The sequence below is a fragment of the Petromyzon marinus genome, chromosome 31 (assembly GCF_048934315.1).
Source record: "Petromyzon marinus isolate PM22_M1 ecotype Great Lakes invasive population chromosome 31, UKy_Petmar_22M1.pri1.0, whole genome shotgun sequence".
Lineage (NCBI taxonomy): Eukaryota > Metazoa > Chordata > Hyperoartia > Petromyzontiformes > Petromyzontidae > Petromyzon > Petromyzon marinus.
In genome coordinates, this window is record NC_133697.1 from 2,660,953 (window position 1) to 2,681,668 (window position 20,716).

The following is a 20,716-nucleotide window of genomic DNA, read 5'->3' on the forward strand; positions in this document are numbered from 1 at the left end:
TGCCGGCAAAGCGCTAGCGGGTCCCAGGGCGGGCGAGGGTGATGCCTCACCGGCAGGAAGAGTTCACGACTCGAGATCAGTGCACGCTGCCAACCAACCAGCACGCGCCCCTTCGCACGTCACGACTCCGCTGACCAGTGAGCGCGCGCTCTGCGCTACATAAGCCGTCTTCTCCCCGCCTGTGAGAATATCTTTGCTCTCACCAAGCCATGGCTCGCACCAAGCAGACGGCTCGTAAGTCCACGGGCGGCAAGGTTCCACGCAAGCAGCTCGCCACAAAGGCAGCCCGAAAGAGCGCTCCGGCCACGGGCGGCGTCAAGAAGCCTCACCGCTACAGGCCCGGCACCGTCGCTCTGCGCGAGATCCGCCGCTACCAGAAGTCCACCGAGTTGCTCATCCGCAAACTGCCCTTCCAGCGCCTCGTCAGGGAGATCGCGCAGGACTTCAAGACCGACCTGCACTTCCAGAGCTCCGCTGTCATGGCTCTGCAGGAGGCCAGCGAAGCGTACCTTGTTGCGCTCTTCGAGGACACCAACCTGTGCGCCATCCACGCCAAGCGCGTCACCATCATGCCCAAGGACATTCAGCTCGCCCGCCGCATTCGTGGCGAGCGCGCTTGATCGCCCAGCTCGGCCCTCAAAGCACAACATAAAGGCTCTTTTCAGAGCCACCACTTTCGCATGAAAAAGCTAACTTGTATGTCCTTTAAAGTCCGCATGCCTGTTACGGCGACCTTCGTTTGCCAGTCACGGCTATCATGAGTCGCAAGGCTTAAGCGACCAAGTTCATTTTCTATACCCCTCTGCTCATATTTTGCAATATCACAAGTCCGTGTTGTATTTAAGCGTTGTGAAACCATGTCTACATAATGTACAGTAAACGGCTGATTTCGGTGAAATACATGAACTATTAAACGTTGTTTAAAGCTCAAGCTGAAAATACGTTCGCATTTTGCAAACTAAGAGACTGAGTTATTCACGCACATATATTTCTAGGCATTTGCCTGAATAGGCGGTTAAATTAATATATACACCGTATAGGTGCGTGGGATATCAATCATGAGCTCAAGGCTATCACTATGATTTCTTATAACAAATTATGTCCCTCAAATTATGATTATAAATAATACATTGATAGTGGCGGAATCAGCTTGCCGCTGAATTTGTTTACGGTTAACTCTATCATGCTTAATACTTGAACCTATTAAGTACGTGTATCGCATCGTTTCATTCATAAGATGTGTCCGCATACAAATTATATATATGGATATATATATAATACTGGTAGGAACGAAGTTGTAAACTGAGTGTACCAGCCTGCAATAGATTACTGTGTCCGTCCGTCCGTCCCCTTTCAATACTTTAACGAAGTGAAATCTCGTGCTGTTGGGGTGTAAAAATAAAATTGGGCAAAATTCCAATGTTCCTACCAGCCCACCCTGCAGGGACCTGTTTAAAGTCAACATTGAATCCTCGCGTCCCGGCTTTTCATTGGTCTCTCAGGAGAGGGCGGGACCGACCGAGAGGAGCCATTCAGCAGCGACGTGCTCTACGATCCTCTTCGCAGCTATAAAAGTCGCTCAAGGGGGTGCGGATGATCATCACAACTCGTTCTTGCTTAGTCCCCAGTGCTTTTAGTGTTCTCGGTCCCCTAACCATGTCAGGACGCGGCAAGACCGGTGGCAAATCTCGCGCAAAGGCAAAGGCCCGCTCTTCCCACGCAAGCCTGCAGTTCCCCGTGGGCCGCGTTCACAGGCTGCTCCGCAAGGGCAATTACGCCCAGCGGGTCGGCGCTGGAGCTCCCGTCTACCTGGCAGCCGTGCTCGAGTACCTCTCTGCCGAGATCCTCGAGCTGGCTGGCAATGCCGCCCGCGACAACAAGAAGACGAGGATCATCCCCGGACACTTGCAGCTGTGATGCCGCCGCCACGGTGCCGATCGGCGGGTGGCCCACCTGCGATCTCGCCGCCCTGAGCGGCGAGGCCGACATTGCTCCACCCCACCACCTCCCCACCCCCCCCCACCGGAACACACACGCACGCACTCCCCCCACCATTTGAGCGCGTGGGGAGACACCATGGCCGACAGGTTTTCACCCAGAAGCCCTCGTAAAGGATAATCTTCACGGTTTCCTGCGGCCAGGGAATTGGACGGTCTCCTCCGACGCTAACACACACCGTGGCGCCGTGACTTAAGTAGAAATGACATGTTCACGGCGGGGCAGCCCCGCCACCGCGGTTAGTACGCACCTCATGCACACAGGTCGGCAGGGCAGGTAGGGGGGAGGGCAGAGCCACGAGTGGCGGGAAAGCAGGGTCGCCCTCTGGCTGGATCGCCGCTGAGCAGGTAAATTTAGATGCGGACGTCGCTGAAAGCAACGGCCCGGGGGATGCTGGGATACAGATGGGCCTACCGATTGGCGGGTGATCCCAGCGAGCTGTTTGGCCCGCGAGTCGGCACCAGGTAGCCCCTTTGATGTAGAAAGAATAAAGCAGGTCAGGGCGAAGGGAAAAAGTTATCTGGCTACTCGAGTCAAGCCCAAGGCCCGTCAACTCCCGAGTCCAGCCGCGCGAACGTCCGTGGGACGTATCGGCGCGCCGCGAGGGCCAGCCGGCAGTGATGACGAACCGTGAGTAAGGGGGGGAGAGAAAGAGGGAGTTGGGACTTAGCTTAAGAAGAAAACCGGAGAGGGTAAAGGGGAGAAGGACAGGTAGAGTGTAGTGCCGACTATTGAGAGATAGATTGGTCCTGCCCCACTGACCCCGACTGACTCGGTTAAATAAGGGCTCGCCGACCCGGTGGAATAAATCGTCGGCGATTACATAACGGACTGGTGTGGTTTTTGCGAGGGTGTGGAAAGAGAGTGGAAGCGTGGGTGCGCTTGCCGTTCGCGGTGGTCGCCGCGTGTGTGGAGCGGCGCCGCGTGGGGTGTGTGCGCTACAAACCGTCGGCTGCGGACTCCCACGTTGCGAGCGGATACCCATCTCGCACGCATGCCCATCGCATAGCCCTTTAAACCCGTTTAATCCAATCCCCCCAATCGCCGGAGTGGGTACGAACGACGTCGCTTACCCTCCGACCTCTAACCCCCTGTTACCCGCGTGTGATTGGTGCGTGGGACTGCGCGGGCGGGGAGCGTCGCGTTAAGGTGCCGGCGAAGCGCTAGCGGGTCCCAGAGCGGTCGAGGATGATGCCTCACCGGCAGGAAACCCGGAATCGGGGGGGGGGCAGCACAGGGGGGGGAACAGGAGCGCGGTGACCTTTCCCCGCCCGGTGAGGAGTGCAGCGGCGGCAGCTCCCATACTAGTGGAGAGTCTGGGGGCGTCGGAACTTCGCGGACAGGGTCGCAGGCAGGAGAGATCCCGGGGGGCCGACGACCCTAACAATTTGGTGTCAGAGGTGGTACGATCCCCCGCACCCCCAAGGGAGAGAGGCGCCCCACCCCAGGCTAAGATAAAATGCACGTTCACGGGCAAGGGGATTCCGTCATGGAAATCGTTTGCCCGCAGCATCAGAGGTGTGAAGAATTTTAATGGCTTGACGGACGCGGAGGCGTTGCAGCAGCTGGAGATGCACTTGGATGGATGGGCAGCTGACTTTGTAGAGCAGTGGTTCTTAACCTGGGTTCGATCGAACCCCAGGGGTTCGGTGAGTCGATCTCAGGGGTTCGGCAGAGCCCCCGCCACGGAGGTCCGGACACACTTGAATTATTGTGTAAATTTGTGATGACACACACGGCCCGCTTGGCCATCACTGGCTGCAGATGATCATGCTACACTGCTTGGCCAATCAGCGCTGCGGGGAATTTAGTGCGTACTCAGTAGTCAACGTGTGACTGTTGTTGTCGTACGTCGTGTGATTTCTTTAATATTTTATCCATACTAACTATGTCGGGCAAAAGAAGAAAGTGGTCAGACGAATATGTACAACATGGATTCTCATGTATCACGGAACGTGATGGGAGTGAGCGTCCTATCTGCATGATTTGCAACGCCAAGTTGAGCAACTCTAGTCTTGCACCGGCAAAACTAAAGGAACACTTCTTGAAGCTGCATGGAGACGGGGAATACAAGAACACAACACTTGCTGAATTCAGGGTGAAGAGAGCCAGATTCGATGAAAGGGCCACTCTGCCTGCTCTTGGATTTGTACCTGTTAACAAACCGATCCTGACAGCATCGTACGAAGTTGCTTACCTGATCGCAAAGCAGGGCAAGCCACACACCATTGGTGAAACACTTGTGAAACCAGCTGCATTAAAGATGGCGAATCTGATACTCGGAACAGCGGCCGAAGGTAAATTATCCCAAATTCCCCTTTCAAATGACACCGTCAGTGACAGAATAGAAGACATGAGTAAAGACATCTTGGCTCAAGTAGTCGCGGATCTGATTTCAAGCCCGGCAAAATTCAGCCTTCAACTCGACGAAACCACAGACGTTTCTGATCTAAGCCAGCTTGCTGTTTTTGTACGCTATGTGAAAGACGACATGATAAAAGAAGAGTTTTTATTTTGTAAGCCTCTTACAACAACAACGAAGGCAGCCGATGTGAAGAAGCTTGTGGATGACTTCTTCAGAGACAACAATCTTTCATGGGATATGGTTTCTGCAGTTTGTACGGACGGAGCTCCAGTCATGCTGGGAAGAAAGTCTGGTTTTGGTGCGCTAGTAAAGGCCGATGCACCACACATCATTGTGACGCATTGTATTCTGCACAGGCATGCGTTGGCAACAAAACCTTACCTCCAAAAATGGCAGAAGTATTAAAAACTGTGGTGGAATGTGTGAACTATGTGCGAAAAAGTGCACTGAGGCACCGCATCTTCAGTGAGCTGTGTAAAGAAATGGGCTCTGAATTTGAGGTACTTCTACTCCATTCTAATATTCGGTGGTTATCCCGGGGACAGGTGCTGAATCGTGTTTTTGCCATGCGTGTGGAATTAGCCCTGTTTTGCAAGAGCACCAACACTGCCATGCAGATTGCTTCAAAAATCCTGAGTTCATTCTCATTTTAGCGTACATGGCTGATATATTCGCAGCTCTCAATCATCTCAATCAGCAGATGCAGGGTGGTGGAGTCAATATCATGGAAGCGGAAGAACGCCTGAAGGCTTTTCAAAAAAAGCTACCGTTATGGAAACGACGAACAGAGAACAATAACTTCGCAAACTTCCCGCTTCTGGACGACTGTGCAAGTAAGATCGAAGATGTGTCTGGAATCGGAGATATTTCTGTATCCACGGAACTGAAGCAAACAATTGCCACGCACTTAGATGAGCTTGCAAAGTCTCTCGACGGATATTTCCCTACAAGAGAGTCATATCCAGCATGGGTGAGACAGCCGTTCACGTTTGCTGTTGAAACAGCAGATGTCAATGATGAATTCCTCGACGAAATCATTGAAATTCAGCAGAGCCAGGTTCAACAGCAACTCTTCAGAACAACAACGCTCTCAACGTTTTGGTGTCGACAAATGAACAAGTATCCAGTTATTGCTAAGAAAGCCCTGGATTTTTTTATACCATTTGTTACAACATATCTTTGTGAGCAATCCTTTTCGAGGATGCTGGACATAAAAACGAAGAAAAGGAACAGACTTTGCTGTGAAAATGACATGAGAGTGGCACTTGCCAAGGTGAAGCCACGCATATCTGAACTGATCTCTCAAAGGCAACAGCAGAAGTCACATTGATTTCCAGGTATGTAATTTGTTGTGAGTTTATGCATTGTGTTGGTTTTATTCTTTTAACAAGGTAATGTTCATGCACGGCTCATTTTGTGTACCAGTAAAAAACATATCTACGTCTTGAATTTGAAAAAAATCACATTTTATTTTTCACTAAAGAGGGGTTCGGTGAATGCACATATGAAACTGGTGGGGTTCGGTACCTCCAACAAGGTTAAGAACCACTGTTGTAGAGGCTTTGCCCGCAAGTGCACAAACCCAGTGGGGGGAATTAATGCGCCGGCTTGAACTACGCTTCGGCAAGCATGATGAGGAGGAGGCGCAGGCGGCCTTAGAGGCGCGCCGCCGCCAACCCGGTGAGGATCTGCGAGATTATGCCGAGGACGTGCGCGCACTAACCCGGATCGCGCACCCGGAGTATGAGGCGAAAATAATTGATGACCTTGCCGCCGGGAAGGTACAGCGATATTTGATGCGTACCCCGTGGTGGCAACCAAATGTAGACGGGGCGCGCCTCCCCTTCGACACCCTTGTCGAGCGCGCGCGTAAATATGAGAAGCTCTCCGGTGAGAGCACGCAGCCACGAGGGTGGGGACGGGAGTGCGCCGTGGCGAGCTTAATCTCCGGCGAGGAGGAAGAGGAGCTCGCCATCGCGACAAGGGGACAGGCAAGGGAGCCCCCGAGACCCCGGGAGGCAAAACCCGGATGGGTAGCCGAGATACAGACCAGCATCGGGGGGATGGAGGACAAAATGGACCGAAGTATGACCAAGCTGCAGTCCTCCGTCGGGACCATCCAGTCCGAGATGGGGGAGATGCGCTCCACGGTGGGGGTGCTAGCTGGGAGGATAGCCCGACTAGAAGCAGAGTCTGGGCAGCGGCGCACTGGGGGGAGAGGGAGCGGGCAGGGTGCCCACTACGGAGCCGCCACCCCCCCCCCCCGGGCGTGTTATATGTGCGGCCGTCAGGGGCATCTCGTGAGAGACTGCCCACAGATCGCCCGCGCTAGATATACCGAAGGGTTAAACGCCAACACCCCCTAGAGAATGGACCACCTAGGGGTGCAATCGACGCGGTCCCGACACATATCTACGACAGTGGGAATAATGGCGAGCGAGTGATCTTCACACAGGTTCAAGCGACAACGCCCGTGGAAGCGGTGACTCCTGGCGACTGGCTACGGGAGCTGGTGGCAGGAATCACGGGGGCCACGTCGCTGGTAGAAGGGCAGGTTAACGGAATGCGTACCCGGATCCTGCTGGATACGGGGGCGGTGGCCTCGCTTTTGAGCGCGGCGCACTGCAGCGCCGTCGGGGTCGACGTGAGCCACCTGCAGGCCCCTGACCGCGCACTGCACACGGCGAGCGGAGCCGGAATGGGGCTCCTGGGGAGGGCCACCCTGGAGGTCCGCATAGGCCACCAGGTGTGCACCCAGGAGTTCTACGTCTCGAGTATGCTGTGCCACGAGTGTATTGCAGGTACCGACCTCCTGGAAAAGCTGGGGCTCAACGTGCAGCCCCGACAGCGGTGCGCCACCGTGGAAGGCAGCGGGGAACGGATTCCATTCCTGGGACGGGAGCCGAATCGCCCCCGCTTCACACCCGTGGCCGCTACCCTGACGACGGCCGTCACCATCGGGCCGCTCGCCGAGATGCTGGTGCCTGTGGAGCCACCCTCCACCGACCCCGCGCACCGACCATCGGGGGAGGTAATGCTAACTCCTCACCCGGAGTTGGCAAAACGATACGGGGTTGTGGGGTCAGCCACGTTGGTAAACGCCAATGGGGGCCGATTGTTTATGCGTGTGTTTAACCCCCACGGCACCCCAGCAATACTACGACGGCGCACCACAGTAGTCACCGTGCACCCCCTACACACGCGCCACTCCAGCGACTCGGTATTCGCACTCTGGGCGGAGGACCCCGGTCGCCCCGAGGACCACCAGGACCTGGCCTGGCGAGTCGGCCCGACTCCCCACGCCGAGGTCGTCCCCCTTCTTGACGCGGTACACGTACCTTGGGCAGATTTACCCAAGGGAGAGGCCGATCAGCTACGCGGGTTACTGCAGGAGTACGCCGACGTGTTCAGCGAACACGATTCAGACGTGGGTCGCACAGATCTCGTTAAGCACCAAATCGACACCGGGGCCGCCCGACCCATAAAGCTTCCCGCGTACCGCGTGGGCGCACCCGAACGCGACCAAATCAAAGAGGCGGTCAGGGACATGCTCCGCGATAACATAATTCAGCCCTCGGCGAGCCCCTGGTCTGCCCCGGTGGTACTAGTAACGAAAAAGGACGGGTCAACCCTGTTTTGCATCGATTACCGCAAACTAAACGCAGTCACCCTCGGCGACGCCTTTCCCATACCGCGTATCGACGACACCTTTGACAGCCTCGCCGGAGCGTGGTATTTTTCCAACCTCGATCTCGCGTCCGGGTACTGGCAGGTGGAGATGACGGAGGAGGATCGCCCAAAAACCGCATTCACCATCCCGATGGGACTATTCGAGTTTCGAGTTCTCCCGTTCGGGCTCACCAACGCGCCCGCGACGTTCCAGCGGCTGATGGAGTTGGTGATGCGGGGCTTGCAGTGGGAGCAATGCCTGATTTTCCTGGATGATGTAATCGTGTTCAGTAGATCTCTGTCTGAGCACTGGTCCAGGTTTCGGGAGGTGTTCCAGCGACTGCGAGCGGCTCATCTCAAGCTCAAGCCGTGTAAGTGTTACATCGCACAGCGCGAGGTGGGGTACCTCGGACATCGCGTCAGCGAGGCGGGGGTGCGCACCGATCCGGACAAGGTACGCGCCGTAGTGGATTGGCCACAGCCAAGAAACCTGACGGAGATAAGATCATTTTTGGGGCTCGCCACCTATTATCTTCGATTTGTAAAGGGATTCAGCGAGATTGCACGCCCCCTCACCCAACTCACTTCCCCCAAGAACCCCTATCAGTGGACGGAGGCCTGCGAGACGGCCTTCACCACCCTCAAAGACCACCTCACACACAACCCCACACTGGCTTTCCCCGATTTTACCACCGACTTTATTTTGCACACCGACGCCTGCGGGCTGGGTGCGGTGTTTTCGCAGGTGCAGGAAGGGGTGGAACGGGTGATTGCGTACGCCAGCCGGACCCTGAGCGGGGCCGAGCTGAACTACTGTGTGACCCGTCAGGAATTGTACTCTGTGATCTTCGCGTGTAAACAGTTTCGGCCGTATTTGTACGGCAGGAAATGTCGGGTGCGCACGGACCATTATGCTCTGCAGTTCCTCCTCACCTTCAAGGAACCGCGGGGGCAGATGGCCCGATGGCTGGCGCAGCTGCAGGAGTACAACCTGCAGATCGAGTACCGGGCGGGGCGGACGCATGCAAACGCGGACGCATTATCACGGCGACCCGCGGTGTGTGCCGCGACGAGGGCGGAGGAGGCCTGCCTGTGCTTCACGGGGGGACGTTGCCGACAGGCAACAGTCCCCCGGGAACCCGCTGAACTTAACCCCCCCCCGGCGAGAAGAGTGCGGTATGCGCTACAGAGACCCCCACAGGTGGAGGCGCGGACCCAGTCGACCGCCCGGCGAGCGCAGGGCCCACGACTCGGGACCCAGCGGACCACCCCGCCCCGATCGGACGGATCCAGGAGGACGTCGGCTGTGCCTTCCCGGGCCTGAACGACGAGCAGCTGAGGCAGACCCAGCAGCGGGATCCGGATCTGGCGGCGGTGGAAGCGGCCCTGCGGGAGGGGAAAAGCACCCTACTAGGGCCCTGGAGCGGTTTGTATGCCCGGTTGTGTGTGCAGAACGTGGTGGTACGGGAGTTAACCGAGGCCGGCCAGCCGGGGTGCATCTGTGTTCCCGCCCAGGTGCGACCCCAGCTGCTACGGCTGGTAGACGACCACCCGCTCGGGGGCCAAGACGGGGAATGGCGCACTCGGGAGACTCTGCGTCGCCAGTATCTCTGGCCCAAATTGACGGAAGATGTGGCCGCCTGGGTACAGGGCTGCCGCGCTTGTCAGTAGTGCGGACCGAAACCGGCACGATACCAGGTACCCCTAAGGCCGTTCCGCGTCAGTCGGACGAACCAGCTGGTCGGCATCGATCTCCAGGGGCCGTTCCCACGATCCCACCGGGGCAATCGCTATATCCTCGTTGCGGTGGAATACTTCACCCGCTACCCCGTGGCGGTGGCCATCCCCGATAAAACGGCCCTGGTAGTGGCCCGGGCGTTCGTGGAGCACTATGTACTTAAGCAAAGGGATCCCGGAGCGAGTCCTTACCGACCAGGGTAGCGAGTTCGAGGCCGAGTTGTTTCAGGCGCTGTGCCGGGAGTTCGGAATCCAGAAAGACTGAACCACGGCGTACCACCCCCAGGCGAACGGTATGGTTGAGCGTATGAATCAGACTCTGGCCGGAAAGCTCAAGCGACGAACAACTCCCCTACGCCCTGTTCGCCTACGCCACCACGGTGCACACATCGACGGGACAAACCCCGTTCCGAATGATGTTTGGTCGTGAGTCTCGTCTACCCGCAGACTTGCTGTTCGGCATTCCTCCACCCCAAACGGAGGAAGGGAGTCACCCGTGGAGCATCTGATGGAGATGTGATGCCGCCGCCACGGAGCCGATCGGCGGGTGGCCCACCTGCGATCTCGCCGCCCCGAGCGACGAGGCCGACATTGCTCCACCCCTCCACCTCCCCACCCTCCCCACCGGAACACACACGCACGCACTCCCCCCACCATTAGAGCGCGTGGGGAGACACCCTGGCTGACAGGTTTTCACCCAGAAGCCCTAGTAAAGGGATAATCTTCACGGTTTCCTGCGGCCAGGGAATTGGACGGTCTCCTCCGACGCAAACACACACCGTGGCGCCGTGACTTGAGTAGAAATGACATTTTCACGGCGAGGCAGCCCCGCCACCGCGGTTAGTACGCACCTCACGCACACGGGTCGGCAGGGCAGGTAGGGGGGAGGGCAGAGCCACGAGCGGCGGGAAAGCAGGGTCGCCCTCTGGCTGGATGGCCGCTGAGCAGGTAAATTTAGATGCGGACGTCGCTGAAAGCAACGGCCCGGGGGATGCTGGGATACAGATGGGCCTACCGATTGGCGGGTGATCCCAGCGAGCTGATTGGCCCGCGAGTCGGCACCAGGTAGCCCTTTTGATGTTGAAAGAATAAAGCGGGTCAGGGCGAAGGGAAAAAGTTATCTGGCTACTCGAGTCAAGCCCAGGCCCGTCAACTCCCGAGTCCAGCCGCGCGAACGTCCGTGGGACGTATCGGCGCGCCGCCAGGACCAGCCGGCAGTGACGACGAACCGTGAGTAAGGGAGGGAGAGAAAGAGGGAGTTGGGACTTAGCTTAAGATGAAAACCGGAGAGGGTAAAGGGGAGAAGGACAGGTAGAGTGTAGTGCCGACTATCGAGAGATAGATTGGTCCTGCCCCACTGACCCCGACTGACTCGGTTAAATAAGGGCTCGCCGACCCGGTGGAATAAATCGTCGGCGATTACATAACGGACTGGTGTGGTTTTTGCGAGGGTGTGGAAAGAGAGTGGAAGCGTGGGTGCGCTTTCCGTTTGCGGTGCTCGCCGCGTGTGTGGAGCGGCGCCGCGTGGGGTGTGTGCGCTACAAACCGTCGGCTGCGGACTCCCACGTTGCGAGCGGATACCCATCTGGCACGCATGCCCATCGCATAGCCCTTTAAACCCGTTTAATCCAATCCCCCCAATCGCCGGAGTGGGTACAAACGACGTCGCTTACCCTCCGACCTCTAACCCCCTGTTACCCGCGTGTGATTGGTGCGTGGGACTGTGCGGGCGGGGAGCGTCGCGTTCGGGTGCCGGAGAAGTGCTAGCGGGTCCCAGAGCGGTCGAGGGTGATGCCTCACCGGCAGGAAACCCGGGCTTGGGGGGGGACAGCACAGGGGGGGGAACAGGAGCGCGGCAACCTTTCCCCGCCCAGTGAGGAGTGCAGAGGCGGCAGCTCCTACACTAGTGGAGAGTCTGGGGGCGTCGGAACTTCGCGGACAGGGTCGCAGGCAGGAGAGATCCCGGGGGCCGACGACCCTAACAATTTGGTGTCAGAGGTGGTACGATCCCCCGCACCCCCAAGGGAGAGAGGCGCCCCACCCCAGGCTAAGATAAAATGCACGTTCACGGGCAAGGGGATTCCGTCATGGAAATTGTTTGCCCGCAGCATCAGAGGTGCGAAGAATTTTAATGGCTGGACAGACGCAGAGGCGTTGCAGCAGCTGGAGATGCACTTGGATGGACGGGCAGCCGACTTTGTAGAGGCTTTGCCCGCAAGCGCACAAACCCAGTGGGGGGAATTAATGCGCCGGCTTGAACTACGCTTCGGCATGCATGATGAGGAGGAGGCGCAGGCGGCCTTAGAGGCGCGCCGCCGCCAACCAGGTGAGGATCTGCGAGGTTATGCCGAGGATGTGCGCGCACTAACCCGGATCGCGCACCCGGAGTATGAGGCGAAAATAATTGATGACCTTGCCGCCGGGAAGGTACAGCGATATTTGATGCGTACCCCGTGGTGGCAACCAAATGTAGACGGGGCGCGCCTCCCCTTCGACACCCTTGTCGAGCGCGCGCGTAAATGTGAGAAGCTCTCCGGTGAGCGCACGCAGCCACGATGGAGGGGACGGGAGTGCGCCGTGGCGAGCTTAATCTCCGGAGAGGAGGAAGAGGAGATCGCCATCGCGACAAGGGGACAGGCAAGGGAGCCCCCGAGACCCCGGGAGGCAATACCCGGATGGGTAGCCGGGATACAGACAAGCATCGGGGGGATGGAGGACAAAATGGACCGAAGTATGACCGAGCTGCAGTCCTCCGTCGGGACCATCCAGTCCGAGATGGGGGAGATGCGCTCCACGGTGGGGGGGCTAGCTGGGAGGATAGCCCGACTAGAAGCAGAGTCTGGGCAGCGGCGCACTGAGGGGAGAGGGAGCGGGCAGCATGGCCACTACGGAGCCGCCACCCCCCACCGTGCGGGTTATATGTGCGGCCGTCAGGGGAATCTCGTGAGAGACTGCCCACAGATCGCCCGCGCTAGATATACCGAAGGGTTAAACGCCAACGCCCCCTAGAGAATGGACCACCTAGGGGTGCAATCGACGCGGTCCCGACACATATCCACGACAGTGGGAATAATGGCGAGCGAGTGATCTTCACACAGGTTCCAGCGACAACGCCCGTGGACGCCGTGACTCCTGGCGACTGGCTACGGGAGCTGGTGGCAGGAATCACGGGGGCCATGTCGCTGGTAGAAGGGCAGGTTAACGGAATGCGTACCCGGATCCTGCTGGATATGGGGGCGGTGGCCTTGCTTTTGAGCGCGGCGCACTGCAGCGCGGTCGGGGTCGACGTGAGCCACCTGCAGGCCCCGGACCGCGCACTGCACACGGCGAGCGGAGCCGGAATGGGGCTCCTGGGGAGGGCCACCCTGGAGGTCCGCATAGGCCACCAGGTGTGCACCCAGGAGTTCTACGTCTCGAGTATGCTGTGCCACGAGTGTATCGCAGGTACCGACCTCCTGGAAAAGCTGGGGCTCAACGTGCAGCCCCGACAGCGGTGCGCCACCGTGGAAGGCAGCGGGAAACGGATTCCATTCCTGGGACGGGAGCCGAATCGCCCCCGCTTCACACCCGTGGCCGCTACCCTGACGACGGCCGTCACCATCGGGACGCTCGCCGAGATGCTGGTGCCTGTGGCGACACCCTCCACCGACCCCGCGCACCGACCATCGGGGGAGGTAATGCTAACTCCTCACCCGGAGTTGGCAAAACGATACGGGGTTGTGGAGTCAGCCACGTTGGTAAACGCCGATGGGGGCCGATTGTTTATGCGTGTGTTTAACCCCCACGGCACCCCAGCAATACTACGACGGCGCACCACAGTAGCCACCGTGCACCCCCTACACGCGCGCCACTCCAGCGACTCGGTATTCGCACTCTGGGCGGAGGACCCCGGTCGCCCCGAGGACCACCAGGACCTGGCCTGGCGAGTCGGCCAGACTCCCCACGCCGAGGTCGTCCCCCTTCTTGACGCGGTACACGTACCTTGGGCAGATTTACCCAAGGGAGAGGCCGATCAGCTACGCGGGTTACTGCGGGAGTACGCCGACGTGTTCAGCGAACACGATTCAGACGTGGGTCGCACAGATCTCGTTAAGCACCATATCGACACCGGGGCCGCCCGACCCATAAAGCTTCCCGCGTACCGCGTGGGCGCACCCGAACGCGCCCAAATCAAAAAGGCGGTCAGGGACATGCTCCGCGATAACATAATTCAGCCCTCGGCGAGCCCCTGGTCTGCTCCGGTGGTACTAGTAACGAAAAAGGACTGGTCAACCCGGTTTTGCGTCGATTACCGCAAACTAAACGCAGTCACCCTCGGCGAAGCCTTTCCCATACCGCGTATCGACGACACCTTTGACAGCCTCGCCGGAGCGCCGTATTTTTCCACCCTCGATCTCGCGTCCGGGTACTGGCAGGTGGAGATGACAGAGGAGGATCGGCCAAATACCGCATTCACCATCCCGATGGGACTATTCGAGTTTCGAGTTCTCCCGTTCGGCCTCACCGACACACCCGCGACGTTCCAGCGGCTGATGGAGTTGGTGATGCGGGGCTTGCAGTGGGTGCAATGCCTGATTTACCTGGATGATGTAATCGTGTTCAGTAGATCTCTGTCTGAGCACTGGTCCAGGTTTCGGGAGGTGTTCCAGCGACTGCGAGCGGCTCATCTCAAGCTCAAGCCGCGTAAGTGTTACATCGCACAGCACGAGGTGAGGTACCTCGGACATCGCGTCAGCGAGGCGGGGGTGCGCACCGATCCGGACAAGGTATGCGCCGTAGTGGATTGGCCACAGCCAACAAACCTGATGGAGATAAGATAATTTTTGGGGCTCGCCACCTATTATCTTCAATTTGTAAAGCGATTCAGCGAGATTGCACGCCCCCTCACCCAACTCACTTCCCCCAAGAACCCCTATCAGTGGACGGAGGCCTGCCAGACGGCCTTCACCACCCTCAAAGACCACCTCACACACACCCCCACACTGGCTTTCCCCGATTTTACCACCGACTTTATTTTGGACACTGATGCCTGCGGGCAGGGTGCGGTGTTGTCGCAGGTGCAGGAAGGGGTGGAACAGGTGATTGCGTACGCCAGCCGGACCTTGAGCGGGGCCGAGCTGAACTACTGTGTGACCCGTCAGGAATTGTACGCTGTGATCTTCGCGTGTAAACAGTTTCGGCCGTATTTGTACGGCAGGAAATGTCGGGTGCGCACGGACCATTATGCTCTGCAGTTCCTCCTCACCTTCAAGGAACCGCGGGGGCAGATGGCCCGATGGCTGGCGCAGCTGCAGGAGTACAACCTGCAGATCGAGTACCGGGCGGGGCGGACGCATGCAAACGCGGACGCATTATCACGGCGACCCGCGGTGTGTGCCGAGACGAGGGCGGAGGCGGCCTGCCCGTGCTTTACGGGGGGACGTTGCCGACAGGCAACGGACCCCCGGGAATCCGCTGAACCTAACCCCCACCCCGGCGAGAGAGAGTGCGGTATGCGCTACAGAGACCCCCACAGGTGGAGGCGCGGACCCAGTCGACCGCCCGGCGCGCGCAGGGCCCACGACTTCGGACCCAGCGGACCACCCCGCCCCGATCGGACGGATCCAGGAGGACGTCGGTTGCACCTTCCCGGGCCTGAACGACGAGCAGCTGAGGCAGACCCAGCAGCGGGATCCGGATCTGGCGGCGGTGGAAGCGGCCCTGCGGGAGGTTGAAAAGCACCCTACCAGGGCCCTGGAGCGGTTTGTATGCCCGGTTGTGTGTGCAGAACGGGGTGGTACGGGAGTTAACCGAGGCCGGCCAGCCGGGGTGCATCTGTGTTCCCGCCCAGGTGCGACCCCAGCTGCTACGGCTGGTACACGACCACCCGCTCGGGGGCCATGACGGGGAACGGCGCACTCGGGAGACTCTGCATCGCCAGTATCTCTGGCCCAAATTGACGCAAGATGTGGCCGCCTGGGTACAGGGCTGCCGCGCTTGTCAGTAGTGCGAACCGAAACCGGCACCATACCAGGTACCCCTAAGGCCGTTCCGCGTCAGTCGGACGAACCAGCTGGTCGGCATCAATCTCCAGGGGACGTTCCCACGATCCCACCGGGGCAACCGCTATATCCTCGTAGCGGTGGAATACTTCACCCGCTATCCCGTGGCGGTGGCCATCCCCGATAAAACGGCCCTGGTAGTGGCCCGGGCGTTCGTGGAGCACTATGTACTTAAGCATGGGATCCCGGAGCGAGTCCTTACCGACCAGGGTAGCGAGTTCGAGGCCAAGTTGTTGCAGTGCCGGGAGTTCGGAATCCAGAAAGACCGAACCACAGCGTACCACCCCCAGGCGAACGGTATGGTTGAGCGTATGAATCAGACTCTGGCCGGAAAGCTCAAGCGTATGGCGGCCGCAAACCAACGGGATTGGGACGAACACCTCCCCTACGCCCTGTTCGCCTACACCACCACGGTGCACACATCGACAGGACAAACCCCGTTCCTAATGATGTTTAGTCGTGAGTCTCGTCTACCCGCAGACTTGCTGGTCGGCATTCCTCCACCCCAAACGGAGGAAGGGATTCACCCTGTGGAGCATCTGATGGAGATGTGATGCCGCCGCCACGGAGCCGATCGGCGGGTGGCCCACCTGCGATCTCGCCGCCCCGAGCGGCGAGGCCGACATTGCTCCACCCCACCACCTCCCCACCCCCCCCCACCGGAACACACACGCACGCACTCCCCCCACCATTAGAGCGCGTGGGGAGACACCCTTGCCAACAGGTTTTCACCCAGAAGCCCTCGTAAAGGGATAATCTTCACGGTTTCCTGCGGCCTGGGAATTGGACGGTCTCCTTCGACGCTAAAACACACCGTGGCGCCGTGACTTAAGTAGAAATTACATGTTCACGGCGGGGCAGCCCCGCCACCGTGGTTAGTACGCACCTCACGCACACGGGTCAGCAGGGCAGGTAGGGGGGAGGGCAGAGCCACGAGCGGTGGGAAAGCAGGGTCGCCCTCTGGCTGGATGGCCGCTGAGCAGGTAAATTTAGATGCGGACGTCGCTGAAAGCAACGGCCCGAGGGATGCTGGGATACAGATGGGCCTACCGATTGGCGGGTGATCCCAGCGAGCTGATTGGCCCACGAGTCGGCACCAGGTAACCCCTTTGATGTAGAAAGAATAAAGCGGGTCAGGGCGAAGGGTAAAAGTTATCTGGCTACTCGAGTCAAGCCCAGGCCCGTCAACTCCCGAGTCCAGCCGCGCGAACGTCCGTGGGACGTATCGGCGTGCCGCGAGGACCAGCCGGCAGTGACGACGAACCGTGAGTAAGGGAGGGAGAGAAAGAGGGAGTTGGGACTTAGCTTAAGACGAAAACCGGAGAGGGTAAAGGGGAGAAGGACAGGTAGAGTGTAGTGCCGACTATCGAGAGATAGATTGGTCCTGCCCCACTGACCCCGACTGACTCGGTTAAATAAGGGCTCGCCGACCCGGTGGAATAAATCGTCGGCGATTACATAACGGACTGGTGTGGTTTTTGCGAGGGTGTGGAAAGAGAGTGGAAGCGTTGGTGCGCTTGCCGTTCGCGGTGGTCGCCGCGTGTGTGGAGCGGCGCTGCTTGGGGTGTGTGAGCTACAAACCGTCGGCTGCGGACTCCCACGTTGCGAGCGGATACCCCTCTCGCACGCATGCCCATCGCATAGCCCTTTAAACCCGTTTAACCCAATCCCCCCAATCGCCGGAGTGGGTACGAACGACGTCGCTTACCCTCCGACCTCTAACCCCCTGTTACCCGCGTGTGATTGGTGCGTGGGACTGCGCGGGCGGGGAGCGTCGCGTTCGGGTGCCGGCGAAGTGCTAGCGGGCCCCAGGGCGGTCGAGGGCGATGCCTCACCGGCAGGAAACCCAAACTCGGGGGGGGGACAGCACAAGGGGGGGAACAGGAGCGCGGCGACCTTTCCCCGCCCGGTGAGGAGTGCAGCGGCGGCAGCTCCCACACTAGTGGAGAGTCTGGGAGCGTCGGTACTTCACAGACAGGGTCGCAGGCAGGAGAGATCCCGGGTTCCGGCGACCCTAACATATTGGCGTCAGAAGCAGTACGAACCCCCGCGTTACCTGAAGCGAAAATAAGGCATATATTCACTGGCCGGGGTACACCTTCGTGGAAAGCATTTGCCCGCAACGTCCTAGAGGCTAAGGAAATTAATGGGTGGACGGACGTGCAGACGCTATGTCAACTTAATATGAATCTGGATGGGCGGGCAGCCGATTTTGTGGAAGCCCTACCCGCAAGCGCGCAGACACAGCTAGAGGAGCTGATGCGCCGACTTCATCTGCGTTTCGGTACACGCGATGAGGAGGAGGCAAAAGCGGCCTTAGAGGCACGCCGTCGACAACCCGGCGAGGACCTGCGCGATTATGCCGAGGATGTGCGTGAGCTAACAAAGATCGCACGCCCGGGGTACACCACGGAAGCGATTGAGGAGCTGGCCGCAGAGAAAATCCAGCGATACTTAACGAGCACGGCGTGGTGGCAGCCAAACGTGAACTGTATGCGCCTCCCCTTTGATGCCCTTGTCGAGCGCGCGCGCAAATGTGAAAGAATTTCTAGCGAACGCTCACAGCTCCGAGGACTGGGACGGGAGCGCACCATCACAAGTCTGTCCACCGAGGAGGAAGAGGAGGAACAGGAGCTCGCCAGGACAGTAGGGGGTCAGGAAAGGGAGCCTCCGGTATCCCGCGAGACCACCCCGGGATGGGTAGCGGGGATACAGGCGGGCATCGGGGGGATCGACAACAAGGTAACCCAAGTGGACAACAAGGTAACCCAAGTATGGGCACATATGACTACGCTGCAGACTACGGTAGAGACGGTTCAGACCGAGTTGTGAGGGCTGGCCGGGAGGGTAGCCCGACTAGAGGCGGAGTCTGGGCAGCGGCATACGGGAGGGGAAAGAGGGAGCATGCGGGGAGGCTCCTACGGGGCCGCCGCCCTTCCCCGAGCATGCTACCTGTGCGACCAGCGAGGGCACCTGGTAAGGGACTGTCCCCAGATCGCCCGCGCTAGAAAGGTGCCGGGGTTAAACGCCAACGCCCCCTAGAGGGTGAACCACCTAGGGGTGCAATCAACGAGGTCCCAAAACAAAACGACGATAATAATAATGGTAAGCAAGTGACACCCACACAGGTCCCGGACACAACACCCAAGGACGCGGTGAGGATGGGCGACTGGCTACGGGAGCGGGTGGCAGGAATCACGGGGGCCACGTCACTGGTGGAAGGACAGGTGAACGGGCAGCGCACCCGGATCCTACTGGACACGGGGGCCGAAGCCTCACTCGTGAGCGACGTGCACTACAGCGTGCTCGGGGTTGACGTGAGCCGCCTGCAGGCCCCGGATTGCGCGCTGCACACAGCGAGCGGAGCCGGGATGGGGTTGCTGGGAAGGATCTCCCTCGAGGTCCGTCTCGGAAACCAGGTGTGCACTCAGGAATTCTACGTCTCGAGTGTGTTGTGCCACGAGTGTATTGCAGGTACGGACCTCCTGGAAAAGCTGGGGCTCAACGTGCAGCCCCGCCAGCGATGCGCCACCGTGGAGGGCAGCAGGGAGCGGATCCCGTTCCTAGGACCCGAGCCGAATCGCCCTCGCTTCGCACCCATGGCCGCTACGCTGGTATCGGCCGTCACCATCGGGCCACTCGCCGAGATGCTGGTGCCAGTGGCAACCCCCTCCGCCGACCCCACACACCGACCCTCGGGCGAGGTAATGCTAACTCCTCACCCAGAGTTGGCAGCGCGGTACGGAGTCGTAGGGTCAGCCACGCTGGTAAACGCAGATGGGGGCCGACTGTTCATGCGGGTGTTTAACCCACACAGTACCCCGGCGATGCTACGGCGACGCACCGCAGTAGCCACCATACACCCGCTGCATACGCACCACTCTAACGACTCGGTGTTTGCACTCTGGGCAGAAGACCCTGGCCACTCCGGGGACAACCATGATCTGGCCTGGCGGGTCGGCCCAACCCCCCGGGCCGAGATCGCTCCCCTACATGATGCGTTACATGTGCCTTGGGCAGATTTACCTAGGGGGGAGGCCGATCAGCTGTGGGGGTTGTTACGGGAGTACGCCGACGTGTTCAGTGAGCACGATTCAGATGTAGGCCGAACAGACCTTGTTAAGCACCAAATTGACACAGGTGCAGCCCGACCGATCAAACTCCCCGCATACCGGGTGGGCGCACCCGAACGGGCCCAGAACAAGGAGGCAGTCGCGGACATGCTACACGTTAACATAATTCAGCCCTCGACGAGCCCCTGGTCTGCCCCAGTGGTACTGGTGATGAAAAAAGACGGGTCGACCCGATTCTGCGTTGATTACCGAAAATTGAACGCCGTCACCCTCGGCGACGCCTTCTCCATACCGCGCATCGACGACACCTTTGACAGCCCCGCAGGAGCACGGTACTTTTCCACCCTCGATCTGGCGTCCGGGTACTGGCAGGTGGAGATGGCGGAGGAGGATCGGCCGAAAACCGCGTTCACCACCCCAATGGGGCTGATCGAGTTTCGAGTGCTGCCGTTCGGACTCACTAACGCGCCCGCGACGTTCCAGCGGTTGATGGAGTTGGTAATGCGGGGCTTACAGTGGGAACAGTGCCTGATTTACCTGGACGACGTGATAGTGTTCAGCAGATCTCTGTCCGAGCACTGGTCCAGGTTGCGAGAGGTGTTCCAGCGACTACGAGCCGCCCATCTCAAGCTCAAGCCGCGTAAGTGCTACATTGCGCAGCGAGAGGTAGGGTACCTCGGACACCGAGTCAGCGAGGCGGAGGTGCGCACCGATCCGGAAAAGGTACGCACCGTAGTGGATTGGCCACAGCCAAGAAACCTGACGGAGATAAGATCATTTTTGGGGCTCGCCACCTATTATCGTCGATTTGTAAAGTGATTCAGCGACATTGC

General features: G+C 59.2%; 2 protein-coding genes across 2 annotated transcripts in view; both read left to right on the forward strand.

Moving 5' to 3' along the window:
* Window positions 1-209: 209 nt before the first annotated feature.
* Window positions 210-648, forward strand: LOC116947676 (histone H3-like). Its single transcript, XM_076070841.1, has one exon. The coding sequence runs from the start codon at window positions 210-212 to the stop codon at window positions 618-620; it is 411 nt and encodes a 136-aa protein (XP_075926956.1). The 3' UTR covers window positions 621-648.
* A 1,008-nt stretch (window positions 649-1,656) lies between these two features.
* The window catches only part of LOC142929421 (histone H2A-like), a 30,200-nt gene continuing 11,140 nt past the window's right edge, over window positions 1,657-20,716 (forward strand). Inside the window, exon 1 of the mRNA XM_076070842.1 lies at window positions 1,657-1,913. Within this exon, the coding sequence (XP_075926957.1) occupies window positions 1,657-1,913 (257 nt within the window). The remainder of the gene's footprint in view (window positions 1,914-20,716) is intronic.